Source organism: Tenrec ecaudatus, chromosome 9, assembly GCF_050624435.1.
Source record: "Tenrec ecaudatus isolate mTenEca1 chromosome 9, mTenEca1.hap1, whole genome shotgun sequence".
In the NCBI taxonomy this organism is placed as follows: Eukaryota; Metazoa; Chordata; class Mammalia; order Afrosoricida; family Tenrecidae; genus Tenrec; species Tenrec ecaudatus.
In genome coordinates this window covers 84,793,616-84,807,035 of record NC_134538.1, presented here as the reverse complement: position 1 = coordinate 84,807,035, position 13,420 = coordinate 84,793,616, and the positions used below count along the sequence as shown (strand labels likewise).

General features: G+C 47.4%; 1 protein-coding gene across 3 annotated transcripts in view; it reads right to left on the bottom strand.

Moving 5' to 3' along the window:
• IGF2BP3 (insulin like growth factor 2 mRNA binding protein 3) overlaps positions 1-12,572 on the bottom strand; it is a 129,876-nt gene extending 117,304 nt beyond the window's left edge. For all 3 annotated transcript variants that reach the window (XM_075558296.1, XM_075558297.1, XM_075558298.1), the window contains exons 1-2: positions 12,398-12,572; positions 11,130-11,190 (exon numbers count right to left, since the gene is read on the bottom strand). In XM_075558296.1, the coding sequence (XP_075414411.1) occupies positions 11,130-11,190; positions 12,398-12,572 (236 nt within the window). The remainder of the gene's footprint in view (positions 1-11,129; positions 11,191-12,397) is intronic.
• Between the last annotated feature and the right edge of the window lie 848 nt (positions 12,573-13,420).

Here is a 13,420-nt window from a genome sequence, read left to right as displayed (position 1 = left end):
GGTTCAGCTGCTAGCTACACCACCAAGTGTGGCTTGAACCCACCAGCCACTCCAGGGGAGGCAGATGTGGCAGTCTGCTTCTGTAAAAATGTTACCACCTGCCAAGTCCTACCCTCTCCTCTAGAATCAACTGGACTGCAATGAGTACCAACAATTTAGCAAGTGGTTCTGGGACTCTAAGATCTTAGACACCGGTCTAAGATCTCATGGTCCAGTCTCCTGGCAGTCTCCTTCTGGGAATGAGATCTGTTCCTACAGGTGTGTCCTTAAGTCAAATGTGTAGGTCAGTAGCCATGGTGGTGTTTGATAGGCATTAAGCAGCTAACAAGTCAGCAGTTCAAATCCACCAGCCACTCAGGAGTGGGCAAAAAGAGGCTTTCTACTCCCAGAAAGATTTGTAGTCTCAGAAACCCAAAAAGGTTTGCCCTAGTCAGGAAAAAAAAAATCTCACCGTCAAGTCAATTCTGACTTATCGAGACCCTATCAGAAAAGGTAAAACTGCCCGAGAGTCCAGACTGTAACTCTCTACATGAGTAGACATGCTCTTCCTTTGCCTGGGGAGCAGCTCGTGGTTTTGCACTGCTGACTGGTCAGTTAGCAGCCCTACACGCAACCTACTGTGCTACCAGGACTCGACTTGTGTGGTGGAGTCATGATAAGCTGGAATCAAATCGATGCCACTGAGTTTTTGGAGGAAAGCTGTGCATGGTTCTTACTTCGTCACCTTACATTAGTCCAAGAAAAGGCTTTCCAATGATGTAAAAGCAATTGAAGGTGAGAGTGACCGTTAGAGCAAAGGTCAGCCCAGTCCTATCAGAGACCCGTGCTTATCATTCAAGGGCAAATCGGAGCTGTCCTTAATCAGACAATCCTAACCCAGGAATTGCTCAGATGCCTTTCAGGTCAACAAGGATCAGCACTCCTAATCAAAAGATTTCTGCACAATTTCGCCCTCCTACTCTGCCCCGATCTTCAACAGTACCCCACAGTGAAGAGACTTCCTTCTGCTGGCCAGAGCGCTACAGCCAGCTTTGTAACAAGCTGGGAGAGACAGGCAGAGTAGGGTTCTACTTTGGATACCCCTCCTTCCCTCTTTTGCAATCAAAGTAACATACAAAAGGCATGAGTAACATACAAAAGTAACATACAAAAGGCATGAGACATAAGTGGAGAGCAAATGTTTTGAGAATGATGAGGGCAATGAATGTACAAATGTGCTTTACACAACTGGTGTATGTATGGATTGTGATAAGAGTTGTATGAGCCCCTAATAAAATAACTGGGGAAAAAGAAGGCATGAGACAAAAGGATGGCCACCTCCATTTCCAAGCCTTCTCTCCTACCATCATCTCTCCTTTAGCTGCCCCAGACTTCTCCACCATTGATTTTAGGTAAAACTGCTTTTAAAGTGCACTAAAGCAACATAAATGAATAATCTTGTACTCCTAAGACAGGAGGGTGCCTGGATGTTTTGATTCTACAGGAGGCCCAAGACTATCTACCCGTCGTCTTTTTACTAAAAGGGAGATAATATAACAGCCCACAGAAGAAGCCAAACAAGATTGCTATACTTCAGAAAAGGCAAAAACAGGTCATCCCTGCTGACTTGCAAATGCCAACACAACTGGACTGCTGGGTAAGCTCCTTTGAGGATTTGAACAACTTAAATGGAAGGGATGAAGGCAGGGCAGAGCCACAGGCCCTGGAAATGTTCCTGCTCCTCACCTGCAGGGCCTTGGGCAAGTAACTTCTCCCAGGACTAGGGAGAAATGCCACTTAAAAATCAATTGTGCTACTTCAGTGTTACTTTGCCTGTCCTATTTGTGGTTTAGTACATTCTGAAAATACAGAATTGTATTGATCAAAGGCCTTGAGCACACAACAACGGTCTTAGAAGAAGCTATTCAGACCAATTCATCTACCTCAAAAGCACCTGACCTAACATATAACTTAATTTTGTTGACTACTGTGTGGTGAAAGAAGATTCCCAACTTGGGGAGGAACATACTTTACAAATGAGGAAATTTTGGAAAAAATTCCAATAGGTTTCTTAAATTCCTCACAGCAAAAGTTCTATTAGAAAAGTGGAAGAACTTTAATTTATAGCAGCATCCCACAAAAATTATTATTCAAGTATTTTAAACCTAGACCATAAAACATATCAATGTTTTGGCCAATAGTTTCAACCTCTGCTTGTCAGATCAAGAATTCAGACACCACATTCAAGAGACTCAGAGTGAGTCTGTACTATATTGGAATCTAAGATTCAGAGACGTTCTCAAATACTAACCGTGTTAGGAGCATTGACTCAATGTTTGCAAAAAGCAGGGCAGGCTGTCTTGTAAGAGAGGGAGCACAGTCACTGGACATAGGAAAGCAGATGCCAGAGGGCAGGTCACCTGTGTGATGAGGCGATGGGTCTACCTACGAGACTCTTCTCACTCTCAGGAAAGCCAGACTTCCTGCCATTGATGGGATTCCAATCCATTGCAACCCTAAAAGCTAGGGTGGGAATATCAATAATGGTTGTACAACACGAAGAATATAATCAATGGCAGTAAATTATACATGTAGAAGTTGTGGAATTGGAGAATGTTTTCCCACAATTTAAAAAAATTGTAATTATGTGAATAACAATACAAGAAGAAAATATTCTAGACTTGCTGTGGTAATAATTGTACAACTTTTCTTGACAATGACTGAATTATTGAATTGTATGATGTGTGGATGAAGTGCCTTATTGTTAAAAACAGAGACAGGGTGGAACTGCCTCCGTGAGTTTCTGACTGCAACTTTTTATGGGAGTAAAAAGCCCATCTTTCTCCTTCGGAGCAGGTGAAGGTTTCTAACTGCTGGACTTTCAGTTAGCAGACCAGCAGGTAATGTCTACCCCATAGGTTAAAAAACCTGAAAAGTGCTCACAGATGTTACTAGAAAAATTTAAAATTAACCAAGGTCTATAAAAATAAATGAATTCTCGAAGAGAAGTTGTATTTCTAAATAAATGGGTCTTGATAATAAAATTTACGAGCAAATTTGTATCCCAGGATACTATCAAAATGGTTAGATCACTCTCTATGTATAATCAGCAGTGCCAGAAGGGTGAGACGCACCTCTCCCACTCACTCATCTACCTGATTTGCAGCTCTCAGTGTTTTGCGCAGATGACTACAAGATTCTCTACAGTCTTTCTCCTCCTATCTCTCAGAAATGGTTTGAGTACTTGCTTTCTTCTACCTCAATGACTTCCTCCTTTCTCCTGAGAGTCCCAGGCTCATCTTGTCCGATTCTACAGTTTCAAATACCATAAGCTAATGAAGCTATAATTTATACCATCTACCTTCCCCAGAGCGCTGGGCTGAAATATATAACTGTTCACTCAACTTCATTTAAATGTCTAGCAAGCATTGGAAACATAATATGCCCAAACACAAAGCTCTCAATATCCATCTATGAGCTTGCTCCTCTCTTAATACTTTTCCATAGCGCCACCTCCCACCCGCTTCTTCTGCCCCAAAACCTGTCATGATCCTCAACTCTTCTCCTACTTCTCCTCTTTCCTCTAACACAACCAATGTCATTGGCTCTTCCTTAAAAATATGCAGAGGCTGACCACTTACTGTGCAGAAAAAAATTAGCTTTGTGGCTCACTGCTGCCCTTTTCAAGACATGCTTATCCGTTGAACTCCAAGGGGAATCCGATAGCTTAGATTTGGGGAGGATTCACACCATTAACAGAAAAAGAGTGGTTCACTGTGCCTAAATCGCTTGCACAGTGTTTTATATTAGACCCTTGTTTTCCTTTCAGAAGCATGTCCAGGTAATGATGGACCTGTGCTATCAGTCCCCAAACCCTGGGCACTAGAAGGCTTTCACTAACTCCCCCTGGTTGGCAACATTTCACATGTTGTCACAAGTCAGTACAGGGGACATTAAGCATGTCCTGTGACTCACTGGAGAAAGACCTTGGAAGCCTGTGCCTGGTTGTCTAACATCACTCCGTGTGCCTTTCCCGCCTGTGAATTACACTTGCTGTAATACATCACAGCCAGTAGTACAGCCCTATGCAATTGTCCTGGGAAACCTTTTTGAGACTCATCAAACCTGAAGGCAGTCTTGGAAACTTCCAGAACATGTTTAAAGAAAATACCATCATTTCTTGCCTGCATAATACAGTGGGGTTTGGCTCCCCATGTCTAGCACTAGATGCAATTTTCAGCTACTTGATGTTCCAAGCACGCCAAAGTCACCGTCCTTCCTCCCAGTGTATATAAACTACGACGTTGGACACAAGTATTTCCTCCTTGCTGCACATGCACAGAGCACTATCACTGATACCAAAGAGGAGGGGGGGCTGCTGTTAAGTTGATTCCAACTCACGCTGATCATCCTATGTGCACAACTATGCTCCACGGGCTTTCTGGATGTAGACTGTCATATCTTTCTTCTGAGGTGCTTCAGGGTGGGATTCAAACATCTAATCTTTCAGTTAGTAGCTGAGCATCTCAGTGGTTAGTCCTCACCCGGAGACTCCCCAACTACAGACAGCTATAGATACTCTATTCCTGAAACCCTTCAAATCTGGACTGGCCTACAACTCTAGATCTTCTTCAGTCCTGTTACCTTGGTCGTAGCAACCTTATGTCAAGCTGTTTTCACCTTCATTGGCGGCAGCCAGCCACCATTAAATGGTTGGCTGCTACTGGATGTAAGGTACCACATGGGAAAAGGCCATGTGGACACATACCAATGTGCCAGGCATGTGAGCAAAGTCCACTCAGACCTTTTAGCCCTGCTTAGTGGATAACCCAATAAACACAATGTGGACCAGAACCAAGCATCACACACCCCCACAGGATAAGGCGGTGTTTTGAGTCACTAAATTTCGAAGTGGTGGTGGCGTTTCTATTGTTGACCCAGGGTGCCTCAATGTGTTCACACGTACAATTCAGGGACATTAATTACCTTCATCGTGGTGTGTAACCATCACCCCTATTGCAGTGGCTTACTAAGGACCCAACATAAATAACCAAAACACCCAGATTTCAACAAAATCAGCTCTCTGAACTAAATGACAAGCCCAAAATTCTATTCTAAGGACTTAAATATCTTTCAAGGAGCCCTTGTGGTACTGTCCAGTAAGCAATGTACTGCTAACAGCTAGGTCAGTGGTTCAAACCCACCAGCCCCTCCAATGGAGAAAAGATGAGACTATCTGCACCTGGGAACATTTAGCCTCAGAAATCCTGAGGGGTAGCTATGGAGTGGGACCAACTGGATGACAGGGATTCTGTTTTGGTTTTGACTTAGATTCCAGCTTAAACCTCCATCAATTCATCAATGAGTACTTCTCTACTAATTTCGAACTCTTTCTTAATCAAACTAAATGATCTGAGGGTAGTTCTCTACATTGTGTACGGTTTATATACTATGTACTCCTCCCCCACCCACCCCTGCCCTTCAGGGTAATAAACCCCACATAATATTTCTGACTGTGTTTACTTACCAATAATGAGCACTTGCCAAACAGCAATTTCACACCATGATAAATTACACCCTCAATTCTAACCAAGGGCATGACAACTATACTTGCGACCAGCCTTCCAGAAAAACCCTAACCGTCCCAGGCAGTCTGAAAACAAGGATCAGACTTGGTGCAGAGATGCTATTAGGAACACCAATCCGACCCTTCGGTCACTGCTACCACACTGCCACCTCCTGTTCCATGACTCAGAAAGTTTGAATTAGAAGCAACCAGGCATACAGGGAACTCCGCAAAAACAGCACTGTTAACCATCTCTACTTTCTGTCTCCCTTGTTCCTCCCAGCTCAAACCAACGGTCAGAGTTACTGAGTGGATAATTCATGTCTCCCCAAATCAGATACTCCTGGAGAGCTGCCTACCTGCCTGTCCCTCACAAGCACACCTGAACGTGGCTCAGCAGCTTTACTGCACTACGAAAATCCCAGTTCATCGATGGCACGGTAAGTGCAGTGGAATAACTCGTGAAAAGCTTACCAGGGCGTGACAAAGCTCATGCCCTCCTTAATGACACCCCAAGAGGTCCAAGTGCAAAAGCAACGCAATACTACAATACAGAACAACTGCCATACTACAGAAAAGAAGTCCAGGTTTCTTAAAAGGGCAAGCCCCAGAGCCCTGCAAGTCCAACAAGAGATTTTAAATCTAGACTTTGACTGCCCATTTACTTCCAGCAGAATGACAAAGACTCAAAACAAACAGAAAATGCCCTTTGTAGTTTATTATAATGTGGTGGTTTGGCTTGATCTGGCAGGCTAAGTGGTCACATGAATCAACAGGCAAGCCAGGACCCTCAAGTCCCACTGCCTTAGGCTCCAGGCACATGTCAGATCTCCATCACAACCTCCCTCTAGCTTCCAGGGGGCAGTCAAGTAGCCTATACAACGGAACACTGGGCTTCTTTTAAAATAAGCCAAAGTCAGAAAAAATATTTAACTATACCTCTCACCTACAGTACTGAAAGAAAGAGGGGGAATCAAGAAAAAACTGGCTACAACCATGTCATCAGCAGTCCTGAATTTCACCGGCCATGAAAGGGGCCTAACACTCAGAACCAAGAATCTATGTAGAAGAGCCCCAGTGCACACCATTCACTTGTGCCGCACCACGGAACAAGGGACAGCAGCACCGCTACTCAGCCCTGTGCGGTTCAGCACCAGAAATACCCAGGGCTGGTCCTCAGCTCCTGTCCTCCTCTATGAGAATGCAACATTTAAAACCAACGCAACCCAAACCAGGTGCCAGAGAGTCTCTTCGTACAGATGGATACAGGAGAGTGGCGTTGCCCCACTGAGTTTCCCAAGGCTATCAATCTGGAGGGAAACCAACAGACCCAACTTTCTCCCGGGGAAACACTCACAGCAGTCAAGTGCTTAACCACTGTGGCACCAGGGCCCTTAGCCTTTAAAGAGCCACTGAAGAGGCAGATGCACCTCAAACCCCAGCAGTTTTTGCACATGCCATCGAGCTATACAATGTGCCTATCAAGCATGTAAATTAGCTGTTTGGTTTTTTTGTAGGAGGCAAAAACAAGGACATTTGGGCTTAGGCACCAATCTATTTTAAAGGAGCCTTTCTACTAAAAAAATTATCAAATAACCTGAACCTATCTTTTCTCCTTCATTTAAGCATTTTTTAGCCACATAAGGTCCTAATCAAGTTTATCAGCTAAATCTTATGGAAAAATAGCCATGCTGGAGGGGAAAAATAAATCTAAAAAAGTATGACAAATTATGTTCGTAATTTTAAGAGAAAAGTGGAAAGGGAACAAACACCACCATCCTCTCAGCTTTGCATCAGTCACTTTCTTCCTCCCTTCCCCAGCCCAGAGCGCCCACAACAGACACCAACGCTACTTACACAGTCAGAGGGGCTGCATAGACTTCAACAGCTCTTCCCACCAAACTCAGCTCAGCTTTTCAAAGTCACAACTATTTCCACACTCACTCTTACCCTGAGATTTTTTTAAGCATATACCTCAGAGTGCAGCCAATTCTTTCTGTGCTGTCTTTTTTATTTAGTACAATCTTCTCTTCATTCGAGATGTAGCAGACCTCAAGATCTGCAGAGTACTGCTATAATCTTCCCCAACTGAGGGGTATCTGAATGCAGAAAAGCAACATTCCTTCCACATTCCCTGGAGACTGCAGTAATCAGGAGCCAAGCCTGGTCAGAACCAAACTCAACAATGCCCCTTCCTGAGAGGGTCCCCGCCCAGCTCCACTCTCCCGTCAGAGCTAGCCCAGCCTGCCAAGCATCTAATCACCTTCTGGGACTGCTCCCCCTTTAGTCACTGCAAAGCCCATTCATCCATCTCGGAATGCTGCCATAAGCATTCTCCAGCATGGAGTTCCCAACATGCCTTGCACAGCAGGTATAAAGACAGCTGCTGCACCATGTGGGTACATGTACCTGCCTCAGATGCCCACATGATGATGGGATGGAATGCAATGCCTGCTAAACATAAACCCATCCCAGGGTCCAGCAGGCTCTTTTTGGCAAGGACTGGAGTACATACTTAACTCCTTTATATTAACCATCCCCAGTCCTGGTAATTCCACCTTCCAGGCAAAGTGACAGTCCAGAGAAAGAGAAAGTATAACACAACTGCAGGTTCAGTTCACACAAACTTTCAACTTGTATTTCCACCAAGTTTTCCCAAGCAAAGGAATATGGCTTGGCTTATGTTTTGAATCATTTTTAAAACAGCAATTTCCTAAGTTGTTCTCTTTCTTTAAAAAAAAAAAAAAAAAAGCTGATATCAAGGGCTCAAGTAGAAATAAAATATTTTGAAAACAATGATGGCAACAAATGTAAAATTGTGCTTGACACAATGGATGGATGGATGGATGGATGGATTGTGATAAGAGCTGTACGAGGCCCCAATAAAATTTCTTTTTAAAGAGAAAAAAATCTGTCCCTAATCTACTCAACCTTCATTTTACCTTACTAGTAAGATCATACAACCACTAGTTTAGGAACACAAGAATTGCTTTTAGAATTTGTTGGTGAGTAGGAATCTGCATACAGTGCTTATTTTAGCCTTACTTTAATGCAAGAAGATACTAGAAGCCTTTTCAATTATTTAAAAGCAAGTGAACATGGTTATGATAAAGGTTAAACTGTGAAGGTAAACTGATATACTAAAAGGCAAGTATGGAGCCCTGGCGACATCGTGATTATGTGCTGGACTGTGATCCCCAAGGCCAGCAGTTCTCAACCACCAGCTTACTCCTCGAGAGAACGATGAGGCTTTCTGCTTCTGCAAACAGTTAGTCTTGGAAACTCAAAGGGAGTGGGTTTGGTTACGATATCCACAAGTCCAAAGGACTGCCTATGTCAACAATTAAAACTCAGAATATCTTAATACTAGTGAAACTCAGCTAGGAAATCTAAATCCACCTTGTCAATGAATTGAAGAAGCTTCCTTTGACACTTGCTATCACAGGTAACAATTTATCTTATGAGCTTCCCTAAGGAGGAAGCCTGTTGGTCAAAAGTTATAAGGAACAAGTTATGTTTTCAGACTGGACAAAGCCTTTAAGAATAAAACAGGCGGAGAGAGGAGAAAAAAAAAAAGAAGACCTGATGCAAAGGGCTTAAGTGGAGAGCAAATGCTTTGAGAATGATTGGGGCAGGGAATGTGCAGATGTGCTTTATACAATTGATGTATGTATATGTATGGATTGTGATAAGAGTTGTATGAGCCCCTAATAAAATGTTAAAAAATAAAACAGTCAAGTGATAACCAAGTAATGTTTTCAATTTAACTCCTTACACATGGTGAGAAATTCACAAGTTTTGGAAAAGCAGGAGAGCAAGACAGCCAGCTACACTGACACACAAATCAGTGACTTATAGCTGAAGAGCTCAAGATAGTTAGTTCATCTTTATAAAACTTAGACTCTCAGTACAACCACTTGCTGTAGACTATCATTTTCTATTAAACCTAAGAGAATTAAGATATGCTGGCTAAATAGGAAACCAATTAGAATTTGCTGAACATGAATATAACCTTCCACCGGCCTTCTCCCAGGTTAACTACACGGACTATGCTTTTATACCCCTTTTTTAGGGAGGTAGGATTTCTCCCTCAACTTTTCCATTCCTATTAAACAGATGCATTTAGATACTTTTCTGTACTCATTCTATTTTAAGCTTTACCAAAAAGAATTACATGTTACTACATGGAGTAATTTGAACTCTCCCAAAACCTCCAACCAGAACTAAATCAGTCAGGTCCTATGAACCCCTTTTCCAATTACCCTAATGAAAATTAAGTACATGGACAAGAAAAACCCAATAAAATCCAAACTAGTTTTTTACCAAAAACATGATTTGTGAAAATGCTTTCCTGGAATGGAGCTTATGACCTAGAAACAGACACACATCTCTCTCTGCGAAGCACCAGAGAAATGCATAGCGCACGCACGCATGCACGCACGCACACACACACAAAATCAATCAATGCCTAACCAGATACACTCACAGCCCTGGTTTAAATTAACTTGGAGTTGATTGGCCAGGGTAGGGAGTGGGGGTGGGGGAGCAGTAACCTCCTCATCTTGCAAAACCCACTGGGAGGGAACAGTGCCTTTCCAGTTAAGAGTTACAGTGCTCTGGAGAAAAGACCCATTTCTCCAGACTACTTTCAGTTAAAAGTCTCCATTCTGTAAAGACACACGCACATGCACGTGTGTGCGCTTTCAGGTAACACAAGACAACACTATGTAGATCTCTTGGTGGCGAGTTGTAAGCATGAATGCCTTTAATGAAGGTGCAGTAACGAAGGTGGTGTTTGCAGAAACCTGTATAACTTAGAAGGCACTTCATTCTCATGTCCCAAGCCCTGCAGCCAACACCCAGTTGGTTCCCTGGTTGCAAACAAGATCAGTTCCTATGTCTTTAAATCAAACGTTAAGTCAGAGCAGGTGCATATGATTCTTATTTCACCTTACTTTCGTTCAAGAAAAGGCTCGAGGTCTTTTCAATGACTTAAAAGTTGCACGTGTAGCAAGTGAAGAATTTGTTGGGAGGACAGGGTTGGTTCAACCAAAAAAGGGGCACATTTACAAAACATTACAGGGTAAGTAAAGTTATGAAAGTCAGATGTTCCTAAAGCCGGGAGGATGAGGAGGTGTGTGTGAGCAGACAGGACTTGGTATAAAGGCAAATTCTCCTCTCAGGAGCATCCAAGGGCTCACGAACGCACTTCCACCAGAGAGGGCCAGCTGCCACACACCCAGGATCAACAAGCTTCGGGTCGTCCAGGGCTTGCTATATGCCACCGATTCCCAAACACTGTGCCTCAACACTTTCCTCGCCCAGGGTAGTAATTGGCTTGCTCTACCCGATAACATTCAGAGAGCTTCCTGGAGAAACTGCTATATTCAGCGAAGCCCCTGAGCGCACACACACACACACATACACGGCGGCCATAACACTCGAGTACGGGAAAGGACTACGACAGCCACACCGCACTGTAATCGGACATGCACCGGAGAGAAAGGAACGGTTTGCAGTCAGTGTGGCAAAGGAGTCGGTCTTTCCTCCCAACGGCTACAGGAATCCACACACTAAAACTCACCTTTGCCTTTTCGGGACCGAGTGCTCAACTTCTACGAATTTCCCGTGCAGTTCTACTTTACCTGCGGACACACAAGAGGGGGGAATCGATTAGCTGAGGGTCAGCTCTCTGGGCCCAAAGGTCGCCAACAGCCTAAGCAGCCCCGGGCGGGCGGGAGTGGAGGCCGAGTGGGGGGCCGGTCACCACGCGGGTGGAGAGCGGACCCCCCCTCCCGGGTTGGACGCGAGCGCGGTCATGTTCGAGGCGTGGGGAGTGGGGAGCAGGCGGCAGGCCCCCGACTTCACTAACAGTCCATCCCCACACCACAGTGTCCTCTGGCCATTTAGCCCTATAAACACCCGCAAAATGGTCGTGGTCCACCTCCTTGGGCACTCCCATAACCATCAGGCTAATGGGGGAGGGGGAGAGCCGCTTTCTACAGGAGCGGCGTGCAGGCCTTTCAGCCAAGTTCAAACCCAGGCCCCGCGGGAACACTTCGGGGTCGGACTGGAAAGGGCATGGAGTAGGGGTACAGGGTGGGGGGCGGCCGGGTGGAAAGAGAGCGAGCGCTCAAAGTTACGTACCAGCAGCCCAGGCAGAACCTTTTGTGCAGGTCGGCGCGGAGCCCGCGGCAGGGCTGAGTTGGTAAAGGGGACACCAACGACACCCCCCCCCGCCGCCACGCGCAGGTTCCCACCGGGCGCCCCGCGCCACCCCGGAGGCCCCTGGCCGCCCGCGCCCACCTGCCCGCCCCTCGGGCTCGTCGGACCGAGCGCGGCTGAAAATGGAAGCCGGGTCGCACCCGCTCCCCCGCCACGGGCTGGAGAGGAAGCCAAGTGCGGGGCTGCCCGTGCGGGGCGCCGGCCCGCGGCCTCCCCTCCTTTCTCCCACGGCCCGCGGCTGGGGGCCCGCGGCGAACGCGCCGCCACGAGAACGCCCGGCGCCGGGCAGGCGGCTCCCCGGGCCCAGCGGGAGCGAGCAGCGAGAAGGCGCCCGGGCCCGCGCAGGGCGCGGTGGCAGCGCGCACGGGGGCGGCGGCGCCCCCAGCCCCGCGCCCCGGCTCCGCGGGCGCCCTCCCGCGCGGGCCCGGCGTCCCTGACAGCGCGCCCCTCGGCCCGGCCAAGCCCGGGGGGGGGGGGGGGAAGGGGACGCGGAGTGGGAGGACGCCCCGACCCACGCGGGTGGGCGCTCGCCCGGCGGCACGCCGTCCGCCCGCTCCGCTCCGCGCGGGGCCGGGGCTCTGGGCACCCGGGGCTCTGGGCACCCGGGGCGGCGGCCGCGGGGCCCACCTGAAAGCGTCTCGATGGCCTTGAGGGCCCAGCCCTCGTCCGGGCAGTCCACGAACGCGTAGCCGGCCTTGAGCAGGAAGGGCCCCGACGCCGGGATCTTGGCGTCCTTGAAGATACTTTCCAGGTCCGCGGACACGGCGTTCTCGCTGAGGTTCCCGATGTACAGTTTGTTCATTGTGAAGACTGGCTGCTGGTTCCTTTTTTTGTTGTTGTTTAAAAAAAAACTACTAAGAAAGACGAAAAAAATTAAAACCACCCACAATGATGGATGGATCCGGCGGTTTTGTTCCCCTCGTCTTTTCGCCGTTAAAATGCACAAGCACGGTAAAAAACAAGGGCGAGAGCGGCGAGCGAAAAATCAGGGGGGGCTTCTGGCTTCTTTTCTAGGCATTAAAAAGAAGAAAAACGAAAAGAGAAGAAAAAGCCTCGCGACGACCCCGACGCACCAAGGAGTCTTCCTAACTCTGAGGAGGAGGCGGGATTAGCGAGAGAAAGGAGGAGGAAGACGAGGAGGAGGAGGAGGAGGGGAAACTACTTTTTGTCTCTTCCTCCTCAACCCCGTTGGCACCGGGCAGCGGACTGTGAAAATATCACACAACGTGAGGACAGGCGCCGCCCCCCCATAAAAAAACCCACCCCGAAGGGTGACGAGCAGGAGGGAGGGAGAAGGGAAGGACGGCGGAAGGCGCAGGAGGCGGAAAAAATCCCCTCCGAGTGTCCGGCTTTTTGAATGAGCCACGTGTTCAAACTACAAATCAACGTCTCACGTGAGGAATCCCAGCGCCTCAATTAGAGGGGGAGGGGGCGCGGGAGGAAGGGGGAGGGGACGCGGGAGAGGGCGAGGGACCCCGAGGGGGCGGGGCGGGGCGCCGCTGGAGGAGCCGGGGCGCGGGGCGCGGGGTGGCGGCGCGGAGCCCAGCGGCCCCGCTGCGGGTTGGAAAGGGTTAGCTGGTCGGGGCGGATCCTGGGGGGCGGGGGTTGGAATATTGATTTTTTTTTTTTTCTGGAGTGAAAAGGGTGGAG